The sequence below is a fragment of the Tachypleus tridentatus genome, chromosome 2, assembly GCF_004210375.1.
Source record: "Tachypleus tridentatus isolate NWPU-2018 chromosome 2, ASM421037v1, whole genome shotgun sequence".
NCBI lineage: Eukaryota > Metazoa > Arthropoda > Merostomata > Xiphosura > Limulidae > Tachypleus > Tachypleus tridentatus.
In genome coordinates, this window is record NC_134826.1 from 135,328,926 (window position 1) to 135,356,349 (window position 27,424).

At 34.8% G+C, this 27,424-nt stretch overlaps 1 protein-coding gene across 6 annotated transcripts in view; it reads left to right on the plus strand.

Annotated features, from left to right (window-relative positions):
• Positions 1-27,424, plus strand: part of LOC143245188 (transcriptional activator protein Pur-alpha-like) — a 68,994-nt gene that overhangs the window by 27,271 nt on the left and 14,299 nt on the right. For 4 of the 6 annotated variants that reach the window (XM_076491231.1, XM_076491232.1, XM_076491229.1 and 1 more), the window contains exons 2-4: positions 17,331-17,449; positions 22,724-22,826; positions 25,790-25,908. In XM_076491231.1, coding sequence (XP_076347346.1) covers positions 17,331-17,449; positions 22,724-22,826; positions 25,790-25,908 — 341 coding nt within the window. Of the gene's footprint in view, positions 1-17,330; positions 17,450-22,723; positions 22,827-25,789; positions 25,913-27,424 lie in introns of all 6 variants that reach the window. The other 2 variants (XM_076491233.1, XM_076491234.1) reach the window with 2 other exon arrangements.

Genomic DNA, 27,424 nt, shown 5'->3' on the forward strand with positions numbered 1-27,424 from the left:
AATGATTTTGAATAATCGGTCACTTAAGGGTTAGTGACCCACAACCATTTAGAGTTGAATATTCTCATACTAGGATCAGCAACTCGCAACTCTAGAAATATAGCAAAGCCACATCGGACTATCTGCCGAGCCAACCAAGTGGAATTGAACTCTTGATTTTACGTTGTAAATCCGTAGACATACCGCTGTACTCGCGGGGGGCTCTCTTGAAGTAAATCAGAGTTAGTAAATGAACATACTCAATGTTGATAAAATGTAGTGGACTCACAGCTTAATATCACAAACGTAAGCCATCTGATTATTCATTTGAATCACGACGAGTGAAAGGATGTGTATCAGAACTTCTTGTGTCATCTATAAGTGGAATATCTCGATGAAATGATGGTTATTTTGGAATATTCAAAGCCAGTGTTATATACGGTAATTAAACAAAATGGCTGCACTGATTAAATACCAAGGTTATTCTAAATGTTTTTATCACTTGCATATCTATCTTGACAGTCAATTTGTTTTTATGAATATTTAAAGATATTTCGCATTATGTAAAACGTAAGCTGTAATACATATTTATAATATCGTGCCTTTGCAGGTATCTCAAAAGTTTAGGATCTGTAAATCTAGGACCGGCATGGCCAGGTGGTTAGGGTTCTCGACTCACGATCTGAGGGTCACGGGATCGAATTCGCGTTACACCAAACATGCTCGTCCTCTCATTCCTGGGGCGTTATAATATGACGATCTATCTCACTATTTATAAGTAAAAGAGTACTCCAAGAGTTTGTTGTGGGTGTTGATGACTAGCTGCCTTCCCTCTAGTCTTACACTGCTAAATTAGGGACGGCTACTGCGGATAGCCCTCGTGTAGCTTTGCGCCAAATTAAAAGCAAACAAACAAGTTTACAAATCTTTGTCTGTCAAGAAAGTTATCTTGAGATTTTCAGAAACAAAGCAGACAGGATCACTAGAGTTATAGCATTTAGAACATTTGTTTTTTGCTTGTAATTTGGAAAACATTATATAGAGCTCGAAAGGTTTTAACGAACTATCCCTTGTGGGTCAGCAGTAAATTTACGAACTTGCATCCGTAAAATCCGTCCGATAGATTATATAGACCATTGAGTAGCTTTGCGCTAAAAAGAAAGCAACGTTGCTGTTTTCCTTTGTCTGTGCTCGATGATCTACGTCAATTACCACAAGGATCGCTGTTGGCATCCGTGAACCAGCCTGTTCCGCACTATCACTTCAGTGCGACATCTAACATCTAAACTTGAAACATATAATTACAAAAATAATCAATAAACGTAAGTTATGTTAGTTTTTAAGTTTATTTATTTGTTTCAGAATATTCGTAAAAATAGGTGACATATAGAATACTTAATAGAGTGATAATAATACACCTTCTATGCAATATGTTTCTTTGTGCTAAACAGGTTGGCGTAATTTCGTTCATAAGTGTACGAGCATTCTGCCCTCGAACATATTTTCTTTTTTTCTTTATCAAATTTGTTTATTTTATTACTCGATTAGGCCCGGCATGACAAAGCGTGTTAAGGCGTTCAACTCGTAATCCGAGGGTCGCGGGTTCGAATCCCGGTCGCACCAAACATACTCGGCCTCCCAGCCGTAGGGGCGTTATAATGTGACGGTCAATCCTACTATTCGTTGGTAAAAGAGTAGCCCAAGAGTTGGCGGTGGGTGGTGATGACTAGCTGCCTTCCATCTAGTCTTACACTGCTAAATTATGGACGGCTAGCGCAGATAGCCCTCGTGTAGCATTGTGCGAAATTTAAAAACAAAACTACACAATTATTTTCAATCCATACTTTTTCCTTAGTTTCCCTCCCCCATCCCCGGATACTAGTGTTGTAGTCCGTAGATATGTCGCTGTGCCACAAGGGGGCGATATAAGAGGCTGAGATCAGTATTTAGTCGATTTTTTTTTTTCAATCATGTGCATAATGAATTTTTTTTCACGTGCAACAGTATCAAGGCAATCTTCAGATGTGTGCTGCCAATCTTGTTTTGTTTTTTCTAAGGGGTTATTTTTAGACCATCGACTCCATCGGATCATTGGGCCGTTTTGCGATGGTTTGCTATCATCAGCTAGTTATTTGGGCCTTAGGCCTATATGCTTCCAGGATCATTAGGACCGTCAATGTGTTGAAACTACTTTCTCCATTATTGAGAATGTGCATGACTGGAATAATAAATTGCGCGGCACAACTTTAGCGAACAGGCGCGAATTTCGCAAAACAGATTTAACAGTTTCAGTTATGTACATTTATAAATATACATTTAATTTAATCAGCGATAGTTGAAAGATATATAATATAGTAAATTCCTCACAAAAGTTAGAATCAATCTTACTAACGTATTTGTTTGTTCTTTATGTAGGCCCGGCATGGCCAAGCGCGTAAGGCGTAATCCGAGGGTCGCGGGTTCGCGCCCGCGTCGCACCAAACATGCTCGCCCTCTCAGCCGTGGGGGCGTTATAACGTGACGGTCAATCCCACTATTCGTTGGTAAAAGAGTAGTCCAAGAGTTGGCGGTGGGTGGTGATGACTAGTTGTCTTCCCTCTAGTCTTACACTGCTAAATTAGGGACGGCTAGCAGGGACCCCTCGAGTAGCTTTGTGCGAAATTCAAAAACAAAACAAACAAACAATCAATGTGCGAAATTCAAAAAAACAAAAAATGTTCTTTATGTAACAGGTTACTACTCACATCATTGACTCTACCTATGTTCATCTCGATAACGTGTAACAAAACGTTTGTTAAAAAGCTGCGAATAAAACGCAAAAACAAATACGATTGTCATTACAAGGAAGAAAACTTTGTTTCCTTTCTCAGCCTTTACAGTCTGATGAGCAAGCAAGACAGAGAAAGAAAGACAAAAATATCAAAACATTATTTAAACCACTCTTTTAGCTTTGGTTTGGTTTGTTTTGAATTTCGCGCAAAGCTACTCGAGGGTTATCTGCGCTCGCCGTTCCTAATTTAGCAGTGTAAGACTAGAGGGAAGGCAGCTAGTCATCACCACCCACCGCCAACACTTGGGCTACTCTTTTGCCAACGAATAGTGGGATTGATTGTTTGTTTGTTTTGTTTTTGAATTTCGCACAAAGCTACTCGAGGGCTATCTGTGCTAGCCGTCCCTAATTTAGCAGTGTAAGACTAGAGGGAAGGCAGCTAGTCATCACCACCCACCGCCAACTCTTCGGCTACTCTTTTACTAACGAATAGTGGGATTGACCGTCACATTATATGCCCCCACGGCTGGGAGGGCGAGCATGTTTAGCACCACGCGGGCGCGAACCCGCGACCCTCGGATTACGAGTCGCACGCCTTACGCGCTTGGCGCCATGCCAGGCCAGTGGGATTGAACGTAACATTATAACGCCCCCACGGCTGAAAGGGCGAGCATGTTTGGTGCGACGGGTATTCGAACCCACGACTTTACACTGTTAAATTAGGGACGGCTATCAGAGATAGTCCTCGTGTAGCTTTGGACGAAATTGAAAACAAACAATCAAACACTGCGCGAATATCCGAAACAAACAAAGTTTGATGATAAGGAAAGCACTTTGAAGCTAACAAAGTTTGGATGACAAAAATCTTGTCGAAACGTTGTATACATTTGTCAGAATCTTTAAGTTGTTAAAAAAGGGTTTCTTCTTTACATATTCAATCAGTCTTCAAACTTTATTGAACTACCTAAATGCTGCCTGTTAAAAACAATTATATTCTCATATTATGCACAGTTTTAGAGACATCTTTCCACACGTATGAAAGGTCATGTCTCGGGGCTACTTCATATTCATGTATTCCACTGGCTTCATTATTAATAACATATATTATAATGGTCATTATAGTTATTTAATGTAAAAAAAAAATGTGTTGGGTTTGTCATTTTTGTGAGTCGTGAAGTAATTCTCAGTCAGGAAACGCTCATATCCAGATATTACCAGGCCCGGCATGGCCAAGCGCGTTAAGTCGTGCGACTCGTAATCCGAGGGCCGCGGATTCGCATCCCCATCGCGCCAAACATGCTCGCCCTTTCAGCCGTGGGGTCGTTATAATGTAACGGTCAATCCCACTATTCGTTGGTAAAAGAGTAGCCCAAGAGTTGGCGGTGGGTGGTGATGACTAGTTGCCGTCCCTCTAGTCTTACACTGCAAAATTAGGGACGGCTAGCACAGATAGCCCTCGAGTAGCTTTGTGCGAAATTCAAAACAAACAAACAAACCAGATACTACCTCAATCCGATTTTTGTTGAAAAACTTTCATGTAAATAAATGGCCAGTTAACACTTTTGTTGTATTCTTTTAATCTGTTAGTGCTAGTAGCAACTAGCTGTTTTCAAAGATGTTATCAGTATGGAAGGAATTAATAGTAATAACACAATATATTTTTTTTGTGTGAAATATTATTATAACTAAAATATAACCTTTCTTGTATAAAAGCTGTTTTTATGTCGTTTACTGTTTGTTTTTTAGAGCAAAGCCACATTGGGCTATCTAATATGTACACTGCAGAAAACCGAACCCCGAATTCTAGCGTTGTAAATCTGTAAGCTTGCCGTTCTCACACTGATAGACGTCTTTCGGTGCAAAACTACATCATGGTCCACGTACGCTCTGTCCTTTACGAGGTATTCAATACGGATTTAAGAGTTATAAGTCAGTCGACTTACAGATACCCCCATCATAAAGGATCTGTTTTATTTATCATGCCGTTTGACATAACTATGTATGTGTGTGAGAACAACCTTTATTGTGCAAAATTTGTTGCCATCAGACTTGATGTCCACAGTGAAGATTTTCTGTTATTAATATTGTTTCCCCTGAGTATCATGCTAACTCGTGTCTTTCTTTACTGCTATCTACTTGTTCAATTATTCTCTAAAATTATAAGCAAAGTTTATGGGTTTATATCCCGCACCCAACCTGTTGTCAATTTTGTTTTGGGGTAGAAGGCTACTAAGAAATATTCCTATAAAACCACAACAACTAATTTTGATATCTGACAAACATGTTTTTACAAGTGGCTGAGCAATTCCCGCTCATAGTTCTATGAACTAATTCTATATAAATAGTATTTTCCCTCAGTATTTTTTATTCTAGTAATATGGAGTTAGAGCTCCGCATTGTGTGCAAGAATTAGACAGCCACTGTCCTCCAACAGTAGGCAAGACGACATCTGGAGGTTACAGCCTTCCCTATGTTTGAATTAGTACGATTAGCTAAGGGTATATCAGACGACGTTTCCCGTGATTAAATTATGTAACAACTTTTACCAGAAGAGTTGCCGAAGTTTTTAATTAATAAGAAATATTCTCATTGATGAGTAACAGATAACCAACACTTAACAGGTGATAAACAACAACTAACAGATAAACAACCCTCTAGCGGCTTAACGGTAACTCTGAGGGGTCATAACGCTAAAAACCAGATTTCGATACCCGAGGTGAGCACAGCACAGATAGCCCATGGTGTATCTTTGGGGTTAACAGCAGATAAATAAGCAAACTACAAAATATTTTACGATCACTCTGCTCTAGGCCATTATCTAGGTCTCCTTGCTGTTGAGGTTAGGCCTACTTAGCGATATTAATAATCACTTAGGCGTAATAATATGAAGCTTCACATTTGAAAATTCTGCTTATCACATTTAGCCAATGTAGTTATTACTCTTTAAGAAACTTAATGTTATATATTACTATAAATAATTGAAATGAATCTTAAATTATTTTAGTGTGATGCTGTAAGCTGTAAACTACATAAAGCAGCGACAAATTTTTTTTTTCAATTTTTAGTGTGTGACAGGTTCACAAAAACACAGTGTGTGTAAGTACGTAAACTTTTGTATCTAGTCTAATTTTACCCATCTCAATCCACCATAGCTTTTGAGAGTTACCTCGCTAAAGAACGTTTATCCGATAGCTACATTTTAAAGTGGGGAGGGGCTTATGACAAGGTTACCAGTTTTTAAAATCAGAAGGATAATTCAAACAAATTTAGAACACGTTCTGAAAAGTTCGGAGATAGCAAATGGTAAATGTTTGACATGCACTGGAGTATATGAGAACAAGATAAATAACTATCTGTGTACAGTAGCAACCATGTTAATTTCCTGATTTATACTGAGTCAACAATTACACTGTGGTGAAATAATTACCTCAAATAATATTTGGTACGGTGGAATAAAATGTTAAAATGTGAAAGGCGAATGTTTAGTTTTGTGTTGAAGTGTATACCGTCTAGGATAAAGAAATATGTAAATAATATGTAAGGACTTTATTAATTATCTGATTTACTGTTGTTGTTCTTGTCGTTTTGAATTAAGCACAAAACTACACAATGCGCCATTTGTGCTCTGCCTACCACGGGTATCGAAACCCGGTTTTTAGCGTTGTAAGTCCTCAGACATATCTGATTTATACTGGATCAAAGAAAACAGTTAACTCGACAGAATTCAGCTTTGAGTACACGCATTGTTTTTTGTGTTCTTGATAGCACTAAAGTTCGGTTCATCATGTGTTATGTATTCATGTACAGTTCATTTATTTTGTAACACAGATCCAGTAACTTTGAGAGGAATTCAGCATTTATTTCTAATTCATCTTATCGAACCCATCGAGATATAGAGGAGCTGTATAATGTATTCTTTTGAGAAATCACATTACGTTAAAATATCAAACCCTTACAAAACAGACGATTGTGGATATCAGTAAACGCTAATTTAAGCACTATTGTAACCAGTAATTCATAAAGATAATAACTAAATTTGTCTCTTAATCAATAAATTGATTGTGTAGGAACTTTAAATTTCTAAATACAAGTTTTACGATTGCTGGTACAGCGGTATGTCTCCGGATTTACAACGCTAAAATTAGGGCTTCAATTCCCCTCAGTGGGCTCAGCAGATAGCCCGATGTGGATTTGTTATAAGATAAAACACAAAAACACACTCGCGATTACAGTATAGAAAAACCACGTGGCCAATTCCATTAAAATGCCACAAAACAATAAATAATTCAATAAACCCAATCTACTGTTCAGAAGGTCTGCTAGCATCGGTAAACTTTAACAAGATCTAAGAAAAGAGCTTTTTACGTAAATTTCTTGTGCGTTGCGAGTGGCTAATTGTATTTGTATTTTGAATTTATAACAAAGCTACAAAGTCTATCATCCACCGTCCTTAATTTTTAACTAATAACCAGAGTGACGCCATCCAGTAAGCACAACCTCCCATGCACCAACGGTGTTAAAGGATTTACTATATCCGACTCGTCAGCTCCGAAACTCAGAACTCTACCACAAGGGCAGTCTGAGCCCTCGTATTAACAATCATTAGGTCATGTCACGTTGTATTCTGTTACTATGGCTTTTGCATTGAGATCAGCAGTGCTTAAAAATATTAAGTTTGAAAGATTTTCTGTGGTATACAAAAAGCACAACAACTGAAATATTTCTATCCCCATTGGATCCTTTGGGGGGAGCATTTACGTATAAAGTAAAATCTAGCAGACCTGATGACTTCACCCTGCTTACAATTATTTCTCATATCATTTGCGCCAAGGATGAAATTACTTCACTTTGAATATTTTAAGCCAATTCACTATCATTTTTCAGTGCGTGTTCAAACACTTGGTTAAACAATCTAAATCAATGAGTGGAATCATCGATGTCATATTCCAAGCTTCCAGGAAGTAGTAACTTATTTAGCTCCAGAAAGTTGGTAATTTCCAATACATAATTCAGGTAATATCTATTCTTAGCCAATTGTAAATCATCCACTGGAGAGCTAAAGCTTTTGTTCAGACTCTTTTCGGACGGCCTGTTGGTTAGGCTGCTCATCTCACAAGTTTTAGGTCGCGACTTCGAATCCCGTCATCGAAGATGTCGCCCTTTCACATTTGTAACGTTGTAATGTGCGGTTAATCCCACCTTTCATTAGCAGAAACGTGGTCCAACTGTCTGCGGTTATTGCTGTTGACGTGTTGCCTTTTCTCTGGTTAATTACTTCAAGATTATATAGCTAAAACAATAGTTCTCGAACTGTTTAGGGCGATCTTCAAAGACAAGCAAGCAAACACACAATCAAATTCTTTCAAGGCAGATATATTTACATACGAACAACAAGGCACAATTTGATCCTTCAAGGTTGATCTTTGAGAAAGTTAAATATTTCATAATACTAAACAAAAATTACAGATGTTTATCCTGTTGATTTCAAATAATAACGTTAACGTATACATGCAAGATGACTTTAATCCTAGGAATCGTTTTAGTATACCCTCCTCTGCAACATTTCAAGTAAGTCAATATTCTTGCTCAGACTGGATGTGACTTAGTGTTTATCTCTTGGACTGTTCATCTTATGGTCCATGGTTTATGTTCTGTTGCAACAAAATTGTGTTTCATCTTTTGAGGTCGTGGGTACTTTATGAAAGACTAAAAATCCAGACATTCGATTACAGTAGCCGAAAAGTTGGCGGGTGGTAGTTTATCAATTCGTAATTAGATATGGCTAGTGCAAAAAAGCGCTTATACATCTTTGAGTGAACATAGGAAAAAAACAAATAGTGACAGATTCTCTTACTTTGAGGGACAAATTCACGGTATTTCCAAAAGAGATGAACTAATCAGCGAATGCTTCATGTTGACGGTAACCATGGTCTTTCTTCAATGCTGTAAGCCCGGCATGGCCAAGTGGTTAAGATACTCGACTCGTAATCTGAGGTTCGCGGGTTTGAATCTCCGTCACACTAAACATGCTCGCCCTTTCCGCTCATGGCCCGGCATGGCCAAGCGTGTTAAGGCGTTCGACTCGTAATCCGACGGTCGCGGGTTAGAATCCCGGTCGCACCAAACATGCTCGCCCTTTCAGCCGTGGGGGCTTTATAAGTGACGGTCAATCCCACTATTCGTTGCTAAAAGAGTAGTCCAAGAGTTGGCGGTGGGTGATGATGACTAGCTGCCTTCCCTCTAAATATTACGCTGCAAAATTAGGGGCGGTTAGCACAGATAGCCCTCGTGTAGCTTTGCACAAAATTCTAAAAACAAAAGAAAAAATACCATAATTATTTCTATTACTGAATATATTATGTTTCAACTTCCTAGAACTTGGTTGATATGTATCTCACGATTGTACATTCTAGTGTCTGAGCCTCTTATTCACAGGCTAGCACGTTTCCAGTTCATTTTTTATAACGTAATATTTACAGTTCTTAGATTGGCAAAGGAACGGGTTGACCCTGTGGTAGAGCTGTAGATTTCGAAGATGGCGGAATAGATTAGAATCTGTGTGATATCACAAAATATTTTCCCACACTCTAATCTATGGGTACATTTGGTGTGTATGATAGATGGTATTGGGTGTTTCTCATTGGCTCCCCATCATCTTGTTAGTAATTCACAATTAAAGGCCTCCCTCTAGTCTTACACTGCTAAATTATGGACGGCTAGCGCAGATAGCCCTCGAGTAGCTTTGCGCGAAATTCAAAAACAAACCCTTTCAGTCGTGGGGACGTCTTAATATGACGGTCAATTCGTTGGTAAAAAAGTAGCCCAAGAGTTGGCGGTGAGTGGTGATGACTAGCTGCCTTTCCTCTAGTCTTACATTGTTAAAGTAAGAACGGCTAGCGCAGATATCCCTCAAGTAGCTTTGCGCGAAATTCAAAAAAACAAACCAAACCAAACCAAACAATTCTTCAATGCAGTTTTACAATTTATGAAGCCATTTAATTTGCAATTATTTTCACCAGTTGAATAAAACTGAAAAATTCTAGAGCGTAAGCAGTGTATCGCATCAAGCCGAATTAATATTCCGGCCGAATTCTCCCTTTAAATTATTTAGAAATAATAATTAAAAAATATCATTCTTTATTACAAAATTTCGTTCGAAAAAATACGCCATCTGTCAGACACGACTTTCCAGCTCGAGGATCAAAGGATAACACACGTTAAAGTTTATTTCCAGTTGGGTCAACTTAGCACAAGCCGGCTGATGATGGTAACGTGAAATTGTTTAAATAGAACATCATTAAAACCGAAACAAAATTTATTTATAAAGAAAGATATGGAACCATTTTGTTATATACTCTTCAAAACAAGAAACGCAAAAGGGATATTTTTTTTTATTTTAAAGAGAAATATATGTAATAACGTTACAAGCTCAGAGTATGTGATGTTACACGTAATAAGGCACTGATTGTCAGACCAAAATGACAATAAAAGTTGTGCACTTTGAAAACGGAGGAAAACATTGGATTTTTCGCCAAAATTCATTCGTGTCCAATAAATTTGTTTGAGAGACCTGCATGTTCTGCAAGTGCAACATGTGCAAAATCCCTATAAAAGTGACGTGTTCTCGGTTTCCATAGCTCATTGTTAAGCCACCGACACGAAATACAGTTACGCCAAGAGTGACTGAAGCACAACGCAACAACCACATTGGTCGCTTGGAAGCAGGCGAATCTCGATCAGATGTTGCCAGAGCTGTGAATGTCCGCCCAAGCACCATCGCAAGGCTATGGAATCGTCACCAACAACATGGATCAACTCGTAACCGTCCATGATCTGGCAGACCTCGTGTAGCCACGCCCGCACAAGATCGCTACATCCGGTTACGTCACCTTCGGTATAGGACCACCACTGCGATGTCTACTGCCTCAACAATACCAGGGCTGCATAGGAGTTCCGATCAGACCGTACGCAACCGTCTACGAGATGCGGGAATCCGACCTCGACTTTCAGTCAGAGGCGTCATCCTCACCCAGCAACATCGTCAAGCACGGCTGCAGTGGACTCGGCGGGCACATCGGGTATGGCCTCATCGACGATGGAGACATGTTTGGTTCAGCGATGAATCACGTTTTATACTTTGTAGGCAGGATGGAAGGACCAGTGTTTACCGTCGCCAAGGTGAACGTTTTGCAGCAAACTGTGTGCAGGAAGTTGACAGATTTGGTGGTGGCAGCGTCATGATGTGGGCTGCCATCACCTACAATGCCAGAACAGACCTTTTGCACATTCGAGGGTATCTTACGGCTCAACGATACGTCGACGAGATTCTTAGGCCCCATGTGCAACCCATCATTGTGAACGTCAACGACGTTTTTCAACATGACAACGCCCGTCCTCACACAGCCCGACTCACCATTGTCTTCTTGAGACACCACAACATCAACGTTCTTCCCTGGCCCTCCAGATCACCAGATTTAAACCCCATCGAACATCTTTGGGACGAGTTGGACCGACGTCTACGACAACGACAACCTCAACCGCAGACTCTACCTCAGCTTGCAGCAGCTTTGCAGGCTGAGTGGACAGCCATTCCACAGGATGTGATTCGTCATCTCATCGCTTCCATGGGCAGGAGATGCCAAGCAGTTATTGATGCTCACGGGGGGCATGCTCGTTATTGACATTGAGTGACGTTGAACTTCAACTAGTGAGTGTGGACTTCGCCTTTGCAGACTTTGGATGTTCAGCAGTGAATGTGCAAAGTTTCACACATGTCATACAGAACTACCCGGAATAAACTTGTTAACAATTTGTCTCAAATTTTGCCTTTTGCGTTTCTTTTTTTGAAGAGTATATTTCAATACAAAGCAAATAAGGGATTTAAACGAGGTAAAAACAAAAGTGCAAAGTACTTGATTCTTCTGAACAATTTTGACAAATATTTTAATGACATTTCATTTCTGTAACATGTAGATAATAAATACATAGTGTAAAATAACAACAACTGAAATAAGCCTCAGCTGCCCCTCCAATGGCTTAGCGGTATGTCTGCGGACTTACAACGATAAAAAACTGGGTTTCGATAACCGTGGTGGGCAGAGCACAGATAGCTCATTGTGTAGCTTTGTGCTTAATTGTAAAAACAATAACAAGTCATTAGCCATTTCGTAAAGAAATTCTATCTCGCCAATACTCGAAAATTCTGGACCCATATATATATATATATATATTAGTTTGTTATAACTTAAAAAAAACAATAAGAAACAAAAATAAATTAAACGAAGAAACGCTGCGATAATTGAAAAGATTCTAGGGTACAAGCTATAATGTGGAATTATAAAATGTTGACTGTCACTCTCATGTTCTAAACAAGCCTTTATATTGCGGCATAAAATAGTGCTAAGTTGTTAAATTACCTTATTGATAATAAAAATAGTTATTAGTAACGTTAAGTAAAATTTCTCTAATTTCTATATCTTTATATTTATTTAATGCATTATTATATTTGTTAGAGAATAGTTTAATAATTTTATCTAAAGTTTCTTTACTGAATGCATTAACGTATGTTGCAAAGTTATAATTCTTATTTTAGAGAAGGATACGGTGCATTGCTATTAAAAGAGAGTGAACCATAAATTGGAAAGAAAAAGTATTTTATTTTATCAAAAATATTTACATTGATATCCTTATCAGTTATTTTAATTTTTAAATCTAAATAATGTATTTCTGTTGGATAAATGGTGTTAATAATATTATTTGTTTCAGGATTATTTATACCAATTAAATCGTCTATATATCTGTAAGTTAAGGTAAAAACATCTGGATTTGTGTAGTTTTCAATAAATATATTACTATGATAGTAAAGAGATTTGGATTTACTGTTTCTAACACAGTCCTTCCTTGTGATTTTGTTTACTTAACTTTATCAAAATGTATTACTTTTCACTAATATATATATCAATCAAAATTTTCTTGTCCAACTGACTGAGTCTCCATTTATAACTTACGTTAAAGTATCTCTGTTAACACTCGTGACTTTGTATACTGCAATAGTCACTGTTGCAACAATACTTCCGAATATTCATTTAGAACCTGAACAATTAATATTGAAGACTTACTAACTTTCACCTGCTTTCTGTATTATGTATCTAATATTATCGGTAAAATCCGATGTTTATATTTATGAATTGGTTATCCTTGTTAGTTATATTAGTGTAAAAAATTAAATGACTAATATATATCATTCTGGATGTATGGAAAGCTTTTTTTGTGACGTACTTGCCCAGATGTAGCTCAAATGGATAACCTTCAATAACCGTAATTTTTCGGTATATGTGAACAGTAAGTTGGTTTTACGCCATGTAAACCAATGTTCTGTTGTGATCGTAAAGGTGGTATTCACTAGCAGTAATTTTCTGAAGTATTTAAACAGTAAGTTATTTTTACGCCATGTAAACCAATGCTTTGTTGTGATCGTAACGATAACCTTCACTAGCAGTAATTTTCTGAAGTATTTAAACAGTAAGTTAATTTTACGCCATGTAAACCAATGTTCTGTTGTGATCGTAACGATAACCTTCACTACTAGTAATTTTCTGAAGTATTTAAACAGTAAGTTATTTTTACGCCATGCAAACCAATGTTCTGTTGTGATCGTAATGATAACCTTCACTAGCAGTAATTTTCTGAAGTATTTAAACAGTAAGTTAATTTTACGCCATGTAAACCAATGTTCTGTTGTGATCGTAATGATGACCTTCACTACTAGTAATTTTCTGAAGTATTTAAACAGTAAGTTATTTTTACGCCATGCAAACCAATGTTCTGTTGTGATCGTAATGATAACCTTCACTAGCAGTAATTTTCTGAAGTATTTAAACAGTAAGTTAATTTTACGCCATGTAAACCAATGTTCTGTTGTGATCGTAATGATGACCTTCACTACTAGTAATTTTCTGAAGTATTTAAACAGTAAGTTATTTTTACGCCATGCAAACCAACGTTCTGTTGTGATCGTAATGATAACCTTCGCTAGCAGTAATTTTCTGAAGTATTTAAACAGTAAGTTATTTTTACGCCATGTAAAACAAAGTTCTCCCATAATCTTATCGATAACTCTCAGTAGCAGTAATTTTCTGGTTTATTTCAACATTCTGTTGTTTTTAAACTGAATGTAAACAAAAGATTTGTTATAGTCGTAATAAGAAAATATGCTGTTAGTACGCCGTTTTGGATATTCAATACTTATTGATAGACTTCTTGTACAACGTAATTTTCATATTTCCCTTAGATGACATAAAAAAAAAAAACGTCTTACAGTTGATTAGACTACGTAACAGGTTATGTTCGGCAGAGTACAGCTTTCATGTCATCCACAGTAGAGACAAACTTTTGAAAGCTTAGTTTCAACTTGCCTCTAACTGTGCATACTCTTACACAACAGGTGGTCCCCTAGGCTCGCTCCACCTTAATTTGGCCTTGCTGTGACTTGTATGTGTAGACAACAAAATTGGGTTGACACACAGACAGCCAGACAGGTATATGTAATATTTATTTTAGCAGAAAAGGTTCGGTCCCATAGGACTTACCTACGGTAGAGAACTGATTAGAACAGGTTTAGTATATAACAAGTCTACTTTGAATATAAAATATGATACTCTGTTTTCCGTTTCTCAGAATGTACACCGCTCTTTGGGGTATACCTATACATGTTGAGATTTCCAGCTTTTACGAACAAAAGTTTTTATGATAAACTATGTCGTACAAGGTTTCTTTGTTAATATAAATATTCAGCTTCTATCACGTTAACGTAAAATTTAAATAATTTAAATTTTATCCTTGCACTTTGAAACAATTTTTATTCTGTTTGCATTAAATAAATATAATAAACACTACTCAACTCTGAGTATAGTCCATGTACGTGACAACAGTAATGTTTAATATTGAAAAGTATTATACTAGTTATAAACGGGACTAAAAAAGGGAGGTGATATAATTTTTACATTCACTTTCATATTTATTACTTATTACGAACATTTTGCATATGTTAAACTACGTTAATTAACTTGTTTTTTTCAATATTATATTAGCTTGCATAATTATTTTATGGTATGTACATACACCGAGAATGTGCTGTACATAGCATTGTTGTAACGTTTTTCTACAGTTTAGGGATTCCTTTGAATTATTTAGTAAAAAAATGATAAGTCCTATCCACACAACAATACTAATGAATTTATTTTTTCTATAATGTTTGATACAGGTTACGTTCACTTTGAGACAGGTTCAGGCCTGAGTTTACAAACAACACTTTTATTTTCAACAGAAACTGTGATACTAGGATTGCTTAAGCCTAACTGACAAACACGAAACTTTAAAGAATTTTCTTCCTAATTGATCAAGCGAATATAAACAGATAGGATAACTCTAATTGCCGAACATTGGATTGAAACACTCAATGAATTCTCATTAACTGTTCATTCATTACTCGAACCTTAACTACTCGAAGAAAGTTATTATCGATAATTTTATTTTTGAAAGTATACGAAGCTTTCACTTCTAAGTAAGTACTTGTAAGTACCCGCTTACAGTTCCCTAAGATATGAACCCGGCAACAGTCAGTTGCAAACTCTCTTTCGTAACCTGAAAATAATAATCTAAGAAGGCCGAAACGTTGTTCTGTACTTTATTATAATTAAACTTTTATTATCTATCCCAGACGTCTTTAGAATACAAGTACGGGAAATTTCATGATTCTTGGACTACTTGTATTAACTTTCTTAGTTTTAAGGTCATGCACCACCTAGCAAACAACCAAATTAAACTTTGAAAATATTTCTTACAAGAATGTTCCTTAGAGTTCATGTAATGAATCAATGGAACTTGTGTTTATGAGTATATAATAACACAACTTACTTGACGTACTTCCAATATAGTTTTTGCTTGATAAAGTATTAACCTTTTTTTTTTTTCTTTGGGAAGGTTCTATTCCTGGGTTTCCTTTCTAATCAAATTGTTATTATTCAAATGTCGAAAAAAACAGTTAATGAAACAAGTAGGTCCTTGGAGTTTAGAATTAAAGTATTATACTTTGATGTAAGAGAAAACAAAAGAAAAACACATACAAAGTTATATTTGAAATGTTAACTGTTTTACATGTTTATTGTAAAACTAGAACGTACTAAAGGAAACAGAAGTTTTATTATATTTTTATGTGAATTACACCTTAAATACCAGATCTTTTTAACTTGTTGGAAAAAGAAATAATACACACTGCAGTTAATAACTATTGTTTACAACAACAATAATAAAGATGGTGATACTGTAACTGACACATTGCTTTCTTTTTGGTTTTCTGAACTATATTTTAAAAGTTATACATCACATTGGCCTCATAGTTAATATTATTTGACACAGTAGTGACAACTAATGATACATATCAAATATTCATCATGTATCCCTTATCAAGTTTACGAAATTTTTCTTGGAAAAATTAATTCTCAAACAACCAGTTTCTTTTTACTCCTTGTAATACGGACATGATTCCTGTATTTAATAATTTTGTACTTTTTTTCTGCTACGACACTTACTTTGAGAAACCTTACAGTGGACTGAAAGTAAAATAATAATTAATATTCATGATATATTTATATTTACTTGTGTAACTTGTATATTATTAAAAAATCTCTGTAAACACAATCTGGATGTACAAGTATTCTAGTGTATAAATAATTTGAAGCAAATGTTTAAGAGCCTAATTGGTAATCATAATGTTCAATGAGTTTAAACTTTTGATTAATTACAAACTTAGCAATTCAATCTCACAGGTATTTTCTACAAAATTAAGCAAATAATATTTTTTTTTTAAATTGCTTGTTTTCGTGTTGTTCTTTAAAACTTTTCTCAGATGTATCTAAAATACCACGATCCAAGAATAATAATAAATTAGTGTGTAGAATTTATTTCATTACATGTAAAGAGTAAAAAAAAATTAAAAATCCCACGTCTACTCATTGCAGTTGTCATTTACTCATGTAACATTCAGTGAATACAGGAAACTTGAAATGAAAAAAAAAATGTAAATAAGGTATTCTCTAGTACTTTGATGGTATCTTTAGATTTTAAGCTTTGTGGCATTGCTTTATATAATACTACATAATTTTGATAATATTTTAAAGTGGACTAAATATTTAACGCTCTAACTAACCTTCCATATAGGAATTATATTTCAATAAATATCGAGACTGAGGTGAATTAATGCATTTCTTTGACATTATTGATGGTATATGTATTCCTATCTACTCAACTTTCACATTTCCAATACCAAAGTATTGGTATAGTTAGAAAACAATGCTTGTCTTTGTTAGACAAAAATATAATTTACGTGTTACATGCTATAACACATTTTTCTGGACTTAAAAGTTACATCAATGTTTAAAAGAATCTTTAAAGAAAAATCAATGTTATTAATAGACTTCCTGCTAATGATGTTACGATTTGTCATTCAATTGCGTTGTGCAGTTTTATTAATTTATTCATTAAATTATATTATGTAAGATGCTTTGCTCTATTTTATTTGTAGGGCAGCATATGCCAGCCCATGAACAAGAACTGGCTACCAAAGTGTTACAGATACAATCCAAACGATTTTACTTGGATGTTAAACAAAACAGAAGAGGGAGATTCATTAAACTTGCTGAGGTAATATTAATGTTTTTGTCACTTAAAAGACAAATAACCGTAAAGAATTAGGTATGAAGATTCATCTATCGAATTGTATTGTAACTTGGGTATTTTGTAAGCTATATTTTAAATGCTGTAAGTTATTTGCATATTAGCTAGAATGTTCATGAAGTTAAGATAGGTCTGGTTTAAAACATCTAGAACGCTGACGTTAATTTTTTCTCTTACATTCGAAGCTAGACTGAAATACGAGAAAGTTATGAAGCGTGTGGAGTTGCTTTAAGACAGAGTTGAATCAATCAGTGTATTTGCGTCAAGTATTTGGATCTATGTTTGCTTTGTACAAGTTGACTTTAAGTCAAACCTTGTATTGTTAGAGATTTGAAAGTAATTTCTAACATAGGCCTACAACAATCTATTATAGTGTAATGGTATTTAAGTGTTTAGAAACTTAAAGGATGAAACGAGGTAATTTGTTCTCATCACGTGAGCTAAAAATATAATTGTTTTCATAAGATAATTTGAAAGAACCTACCAATGAAAGTACAACATTGTAACAACAGTTTGTTCATACGGTGTTTACCAAATCAAAAAACGATTTTACGTATTACAAAAGTAAAGTCTAGTATACTATGCGAAATCGCCCACTGATAACTGATCTAATTTCGGTATGTTACAATGAAATCCCACTAATCACGTGTTAAAATACATGTATTGTACTAAAAAATAGATAATACCTCTCAATGTAGGACTAGAACATTGCATAATAGGAAATATTATCTAAATATGTTGACAACGGTATCCTTCAATGTTTGTTCAGATATCTAGAGTTGATGGCGCTACCTACGTTGCAATGAAAATGACTAGCCAGGTGTTGCTCTGGGTAATACGGGTTTTACTGAATACTAAGAAACTGTTGATTTAAACAGACAAAAATTTAATCTTTATTCAGTCTGATAAAAAGCCTTCATTAAATAGTTTGAAAGTGACTGTGTTTGTGTTTCTTTGTCTTGATAGACTCCTTATTTTGTTTTTCACGTTTGTCAAGTGTTTATTTGGTATAGCACGGACGTCAATCTGATCATTAAGAGATTTAGTTTTTCTCCATAATCGACTTGTTGATCGAATACCCTGTTCTCTAGAAGGCCTAGCGAGCATATCCACCCGTGACACAGCTGTATGTCTCTAGACTTCCACTGTTACAAACTGTGTAGCTTTGTGCTTAACTGCAAAAGAAGAATCTTGGTATAGCTCTAAAGTTAATTCAGTTTTACCTGAATTTATCACAGAAGTATCAGACTTTAGTATATTACAATACAGTCTATCTAGTCACTTTAATTAAATGTTCATATATAAATATTAGCTGTCAGTATATCACAATATAGTGTATTTTGTAAGTGTGAAATGGTCATGTAGATGTATTAGACTTCGGTATACATAGATTTCTACATGTCATCATCTTTCAGTATGTCGAAACTACTATTCTAATCAATTTTGCAAAATATGTTTCAATGGCTAAAATCAGTGCCAGATGTGTAATATTTTCACCTGAGTTAAAATGATTATTAAAAATCTGCTTAAAAAGAAAAGTAATTTTATTTTAGACCTAAGGCCAGGGATTAATTAAATTGAGATCTATAAAATCATTGTGAAAGGATTTACAGAACCCAAAATGATTTGTTTTTTGTTTTGTTTTTTTGGAATTTCGCACAAAGCTACTCGAGGGCTATCTGTGCTAGCCGTCCCTAATTTAGCAGTGTAAGGCTAGAGGGAAGGCAGCTAGTCATCACCACCCACCGCCAACTCTTGGGCTACTCTTTTACCAACGAATAGTGGGATTGACCGTCACATTATACGCTCCCACGGCTGGGAGGGCGAGCATGTTTAGCGCGACGCGGGCGCGAACCCGCGACCCTCGGATTACGAGTCACACACCTTACGCGCTTGGCCATGCCAGGCCGAAATGATTTGAATGTGTTTTAGAAAACTTGAGCCATCCATAGTCACTTATACACACTAGTATTAACTTAAATGAAAAAAATATTTATATTCAAAATTTATAGTTTCAATATTTATAAAAGAGTATATTTTTACTTCAAATATTAATTTTTAATTGTGATATTTATATCATAATTATTTCCACTTTTACCGCTGACATAAAACACTGAGTATTAATTTTTTTCATACGTGAAAATGTATTTCAGATAGATACTCACCTCTGCATAGAACAAACAGCTATTACTTTGTGCCATTGCACTGAAGGATGATAGGAGGATTGCTCAACCAGCCATTATTTCTTGGGCCACCAGCAGAGAAATACTTTTAGTGTTGCTGGGGCAATAATTCGAGCTATACAATGTTGGAGAAATACGTTAAATACGTACCAACATAAGCAGAAGACTCATTCTGAACCTTCATCACAAGGAAAGCACAAGACTCATCTGTCTGGTACTGTTACTGGCAGTACTTTTGTTCTTATTGCATGGGATAGCTAGAAATGGAGCAGTTATCCATAACTGCACCCCACTTGAACAGAGAAGCATTGATTGACATACTTTGTTTGGGGGTTTTACTTGTTAAAACCATATAAAGAGCTACTTGTTCTGCACCCACCATTGACTTATTCCTGAATAAATGGATATTTCCAAGTAAATAGAAATCCTGTTGAGGAGGTGAAAGAAGAGAGATGTCCACAGCCATGAGGGATCGAACGAGCCGCCATGACAGTAAGAGGTAAAACGGAGGAGGAAGAGACATGGCAAACGACAGTGGATCTCTGAATATTCCATGAGGGATCGAACGAGCCGCCATGACAGTAAGAGGTAAAACGGAGGAGGAAGAGACATGGCAAACGACAGTGGATCTCTGAATATTCCATGAGGGATCGAACGAGCCGCCATGACAGTAAGAGGTAAAACGGAGGAGGAAGAGACATGGCAAACGACAGTGGATCTCTGAATATTCCATGAGGGATCGAACGAGCCGCCATGACAGTAAGAGGTAAAACGGAGGAGGAAGAGACATGGCAAACGACAATGGATCTCTGAATATTCTATGTTGATCAGCCAAAACGTACTAAAAGGAATAAGTATGGGAGCTCAAGAGAAGAGATAATACACAAAAAAGAGGTATCAAAACCATAGTTTCAGAAGCTTTAAGTCTCGAAGGTGTAAAGCAGAAGGCTCATTCTATCCCATCTGAAAACTGAAGAATATATTCTAATAAAGAAAATACTGCCTGGGGACCAGGAGGCCAAGCCAGATACCTCAAAATAAGATGGCTTTTAAAGAAGAAAGGAGGCTAATAATGAATGTATCCTGGGATTGGGCGAGTAGAAGCAAATCTTTCATAAAGTAACAGAACAGCAAATTTAAAGCATGCATTCTGAATGAACCAGGATGAACTAGGGGACGGAAAAGGTGGATAAATAATTTAGGATTTGCAGAAAGCATTTGAAACACCAGTCTTGGTCGCCCACATCTAAGAAGGATACCCACTGCATGGTAAGAAAACTTTTACCTTGAACCAAGGAATGACCAAAGTTCGTTCAACAGGGATAATTCATGACAGGGAACTAATGTTCCATTTTCATTGGAATGACAAAAAGATGGTAGTAAAACTCCATATTGGAATCGAGGAGTAGCTTCTTGGTTTCCTAGTTGGATGTGGTGGATAATGAAAGGACAGCGAAAATTCCTGAGAAAGCACACACATGCAATCCTGTAATCTTGACTAAAAAGAGCTTACTTGTTTGTTTGTTTTTGAATTTCGCACAAAGCTACTCGAGGGATATCTGTGCTAGCCATCCCTAATTTAGCAGTGTAAGACTAGAGGGAAGGCAGCTAGTCATCACCACCCACCGCCAACTCTTGGGCTACTATTTTACCAACGAATAGTGGGATTGACCGTCACATTATAACGCCCCCACGGCTGGGAGGGCGCGCATGTTTGGCGCGACGCGGGCGCGAAGCCGCGACCCTCGGATTACGAGCCGCACGCCTTACGCGCTTGGCCATGCCGGGCCAAAAAGAGCTTACATGCGTATAATATGGAAGAGCTAAGCTCTTATTGGGTTGGAGCTAAATGATAGTTCCAGAAACAATTTGCCCCAAAGAGACAGGACAGCCAAACCTTGGAGAGGGGATAACCTCAGATATGAACAGAAGTTTTAGGAACAAGAGAATGAGGATTACCTTTGGTAAAAATTTATTAGTTGGTATATTTTTCTCATCTCACGAAAATAAAAGAAAGAAAGACTACGATGTACAATGAAAGTTTGAAATAATAAGCACTAAAGATTCGTAATTATTAAGAAAACTGCACCTGAACAAGGCAGTGCTAAGTAAAAAATGATGATAGAGCTAATGGAGCTTGCTGCACTCTGAGAATATATCACTTTCGTATTGGTGAAGGGCTATAGCTTAATAATAGTTACATTATAAGATAGTGCAGCCAACGTTAATACGTGTAGGGGTGAGAATTTCGTTCAAGGCTTGGCATGCACAAAACCCTTGTTATCAATAGTATGAGGTAATAGATACGTAGCGAGTCTGAATCAGTCGTTATTACTTTTGTACGTAAATAAATATCAGCATGTAATGGGAAAATCTAATTGTTTTTTTTTAAAATTGTCACATAAAAGGTTATTTAGTGGAAAGTCAATCAGCGTTTGATAATTCAGTTATTAAAGGATAGATTTGTTGATATGTAAATTTGTAATAGTTATTTTAGTATTTTGTGATTTTTTAAAATAATGACATAAAACTAGAAGAAACTTAATTTTGCATGTTTACTACACAAGAATGTTATTGTTTCTTCTTATTAAATGTTTTTGACAAAAAATTGTTACAAAAGTGACAATCCAAGTAGTTTTCAAATCATTGAACTTGATATGACTGGGTGTACTAAAAATGTTAACATTTTACTTGAAACAGTTACTTAATTTACGACTAACTAGTTACTCCGTTTCTTGATGAGACAACACAAAACTAGTCAACAGCATCCATCACCAGCTATCCTTGTCTGAACGAATAGTGGTATTTAGTTTTTTAACGTACCTGATGCAGTTTGATTTAGTTTTGAGATCAAGAGAGCTCCAATAAATATATAATATCATCATGTTGTCGAGGATTTTTTAATAGTTTTTAACTGATGTAAACCATTTTTCATATGTTTAAGTTGTGTACAAGTTAACCATGGCTTTCGCATAATAAGAATGGTTGAGCACATATATATCTAATTATATTTTTCAACACAATCATCTCCACTGAAAGGAAATATTTTATCTTTCAGGTTGGTCCATCTGGCAGAAAAAGTCGCCTGTTGCTAGCAATGTCATCATCTCTAGAATTACGAAACCATCTTACAACTTTCAGTGAACTGTATTCTTCATTAGGTAAGTATGGTTTCCTTCATTTGTAGTTTATAAGTGTAATAGCGTGTAATGTTGCATTTGCATAATATCAGAACTGATGAAAAGACCACTTTAAAACCATGTTTTTCTTTTCACTTCTGTATTGCAAAAACACAGCTCACAAAAGGAAGTTTTGCTTATAAACATAATTTTATAATAGTGTTTAATAAATAAGTTGTTGAGTAGTTTGCTTTATTAATTTTCTGATTGAAAAAAAAGAAGAGATTTTCTTTGAACTGCCAAGAATTCTGATTTGGTCATTTCTTACTTGAAAATATATGCTAAGAAATTTAATTATCAATTTATTTGGCCCGGCAAGGCCGGTTGGTTAATTCACTTGACTCGTAATCTGAGGTCGCGGGTTCGAATCTCCATTACACCAAACATGTTCGTCTTCTCAGCCGTGGCGGCGTTATAGTGTGACAGTTATTCCCACTATTCGTTGGTAAAAGAGTAGCCAAGAATTGACGGTGGGTGGTCTTACACTGCTAAATTAGGGGCGGCTATCGCAGATAGCCCTCGTATAGCTTAGCGTGAAATTCAAACCAAATCAATTTCTTTATCATATGTCCATTCATAGGAACCCCCATATTTTTTGTAATGGGGAAAAAATTATGATTATATAGTTACAGAGCAGCTGCTTGTGGTATTCATCATTTCAACATAATCTACAGTCTTTTGATGAAGTATTAGGATTTTATCAGATAGTGCTTTGCAAAGTATATGTTGGATTTGGATTTCACACAACAGAACACCCCTTTTAAACATTCAGCTTATGGGCCTGTATCAAGAACTATTTATTACTTCTGATTGCAAAATAATAATAATAATAATAACAATAAATAGGGAAAGAAAAAAAACTTTGAAGTTATTTGCTGAGACAAATGTTTTATTTCATTTAATTTCTGATTACAAGTTAAATTTTTATTTATTTCTTCTAAAATATCAACTTATTCATTTTCAGTAATTTCTGGTGAAATGATAACAATATATGTATTAGAATTTAAAAAGTAACTTGTACACTTAAGTTAATAGAGCCTGTACAACAAACTCAGTAAAACTATATCTTAATATTCAGCAAACAGAAAACTATATCCTATATTATCTCATTGATATATAGATATTAATATAGTTTACAAATGAAACCCCACTATCCCTTTCTAACTTCTATTATTCAAAAGCACTTGAGTTTTGGGCCTTGTTTAAAAACCATTAAAACATTTGTATGTGATCCTGTGTGATAACCTTAATCAGAATAGATAATAATAGATTTAGATTTGTTCCAAAATGTATATACACTGTTTAAAACAACAACTTACATTGTTACAGAGATAAGTTATCTTTTATTTCATATGCTATTTTTGTTATTAGATCTCTTAATAATATAGTTACCTTTGAATTTCTGTATTTTCTACTTTAACCAATTTCAAATATATAATGTTTCATTTTAAGCTTTGAAGTTTCTGGAAAGAAGAATCATTGGTCTTATCAATTACATACATAGCTTCTGCATTGTAGTTATAAAATTGGTCTTATTAATTACATACATAGCTTCTGCATTGTAGTAATAAAATTGGTCTTATTAATTACATACATAGTTTCTGCATTGTAGTAATAAAATTGGTCTTATTAATTACATACATAGTTTCTGCATTGTAGTAATAAAATTGGTCTTATTAATTACATACATAGCTTCTGCATTGTAGTAATAAAATTGGTCTTATTAATTACATACATAGCTTCTGCATTGTAGTAATAAAATTGGTCTTATTAATTACATACATAGCTTCTGCATTGTAGTAATAAAATTGGTCTTATTAATTACATACATAGTTTCTGCATTGTAGTAATAAAATTGGTCTTATTAATTACATACATAGTTTCTGCATTGTAGTAATAAAATTGGTCTTATTAATTACATACATAGTTTCTGCATTGTAGTAATAAAATTGGTCTTATTAATTACATACATAGCTTCTGCATTGTAGTAATAAAATTGGTCTTATTAATTACATACATAGTTTCTGCATTGTAGTAATAAAGTTGGTCTTATTAATTACATACATAGCTTCTGTATTGTAGTAATCTAAACATGATATGTTTGTTTATGAAACTGAAGATAAATTTATAACCTTGTTTCCAAGAGGGGTTGGTATGTATAAAATCCTATAAAAAATTAAATGAAGCAGAGTTTTTTGGATAAAGGACATGGAAAATTGTTGAAAAGGTCAAGTATTCTTGAAAATGGCAGTAAAGTAAATCAAGGTAATATAAATTAAAATGTAGTGAAGAAAATCCTCTCTTTATGACCTGTTAATGGCAGGTACGACAACTTAAAATCACTAGAGTTGTGTAATTTATGCAAAAAATTATGTCAGCAGATCATAAAATTAAGGTACTGTATCAGAAATAGTTCTATAATGTAACTTGTTCAGAGTACACTTATAAAATGCTGGTATTAGAAAAAAAATCTACTCTTTGATAATTTATTTGGAATCTTTGAATTATAATTTTAAAATATTCAATGTTATTTTAAGGTTATTTCTGATAATCCTTATATTTGTAGCTATAGTAGCTGTAATACTTTATGAGGAGAATTACTTTTGAATTACTATGTTTTAGCTTTATAATTGCTACAATACCATATATTTATATTTTTCTAAAGCATTGAGTTTTAATTGAAGCTCTAATTATTGTATACTAATCAGCTGAACACTTTCCATCTATAACCAGAGCTTTAATAGTATTAAAAAAAAAACTGGAATTTTACTTTTACTGTTATAATCATAAAATATTATTTGGCAACTTTGACAGATTACTTAGGTTTGCTGTGTTTTTCATATGAAGGTTTTTGTTTTTTTATAGTTTCTTTTGCTTTAATTTTATTTCTGTCAAACCAGTTTGTAGTGTTTCAATTATATTTATTTCTTTAAAAAAAAAAAAAGGCCCACCCAATCCAGATAACCTACCAGAAGATGGTAAGTTGAAGAGTGAAGTAATGGTGAAAGATAATAAACGGTATTACTTGGACCTGAAGGAAAACTCTAGAGGAAGGTTTTTGCGAGTAAGTAAGTGATATCATTGCTTAAAAAATCCCAACCTTAAATTAAAAGAACTACATAGAACATGTTCAACTGATTGAAAATGATATTTGAAAGTTTATAATAAACACTTATAAATGTAAAATCAGTTAATAAGTCTCTCTTTTCTTTACACTATAATTTCTTTAACATTTGCTAAATTAGAAAATATTTTCAAGTTGTTTACACAGATTTACTTCTTTTGTTGTTGATTTTTCTGTTTACAATTTGGGGTGAGTGATTTTCAGTAAATAATATTGTTCAGGTTGCCATTTGATAAAATCTGTTTCTGGGACTTGGCTTCAACAATTAATTATTAATTGAACCTAATAAAGAAGGTAAAATATTTGAATACATTGAAACTATCACATTGTTTTCAAATTAGTTTGTTATCTGGCTTGATCGTTGTTTTCAATGCTTTGAATTTGTGTGTGTGTGTGTATGCTGAAAATTTGTTCCATCTGATTTTGATCAATTTTTCTGCAAAGGCTGAATGCCCTCCCTCCAACTAAGGACTGATTAATTTATTAACTATGGCAGTGTTAGGTAGGCATGATTGCAGTTATATAGAAGGTCAACCATATAACTCAAAATGTTTTTGAATGCCCCCCAAGGGCCAAATGATTAACTTTTGATTAATCTCAAAGTCAAGGTCACACTGTAGGTCAAACACTTTCATTATAACTAATGGAAGCAATTAAATTAGGTTTTAGAAAAGTGGTCAAAACTTGAGAACAAGATGAGATAGGTAGAGGACCTTTGACACCTAGACTTATTTTGGTTTGAAGGTAAGGAATTATTTGGTATATAGTTTAAGTTGGTAAATGTAAAAGTTAAAAAAAACATTAAGGATCATGGTTAACTCTCAATGTGTGTATTTCTGGTTGTTTATTGAAATTTGCATTTCTGTTCATTTCTGTCATAATATCCAGTATTAATTCAAAATAATGAGGATAATTTTCTTCTGCACTATTGTAATATTAGCCATATAAGCTGTACACATGTGCAATATAAATCCATTGCTGTTTTGTTTTAGGAACAACATCTAATATACTTAATATTCGAAACAAATCTTTCATCATATAACTTCAACTCCAAGACCTGTAATATGTATACTTTTATTAAATATTAAATGTTCACTTCATTATTACTACACATACGTTTTTGTTGGTTAAGTATTTTGGTGATGGTCCATTTCAATATATTTACTTTGATATTTCTAACCATTTATTTATTAATATATAGTTATTAACTGTACTAAGAAGGATGAAAGTATATTGTTCCTACTCTGATTAGATACATATTTTGGCATTGAGAAATTATAAACACCTTTTCAAATCTGGGTTAGTCAGTATGACTGAGCTACAGCTCATCATATGCCAAACTGACACCAGCTTCACAGGCCTGTGATGAAACTTCTATCTGAAGAACTTTTTGATTAACAGTTAAAAAAAATGACATGAAAAATAAGTATAATTTCAGCTGAATTATAACCTTATA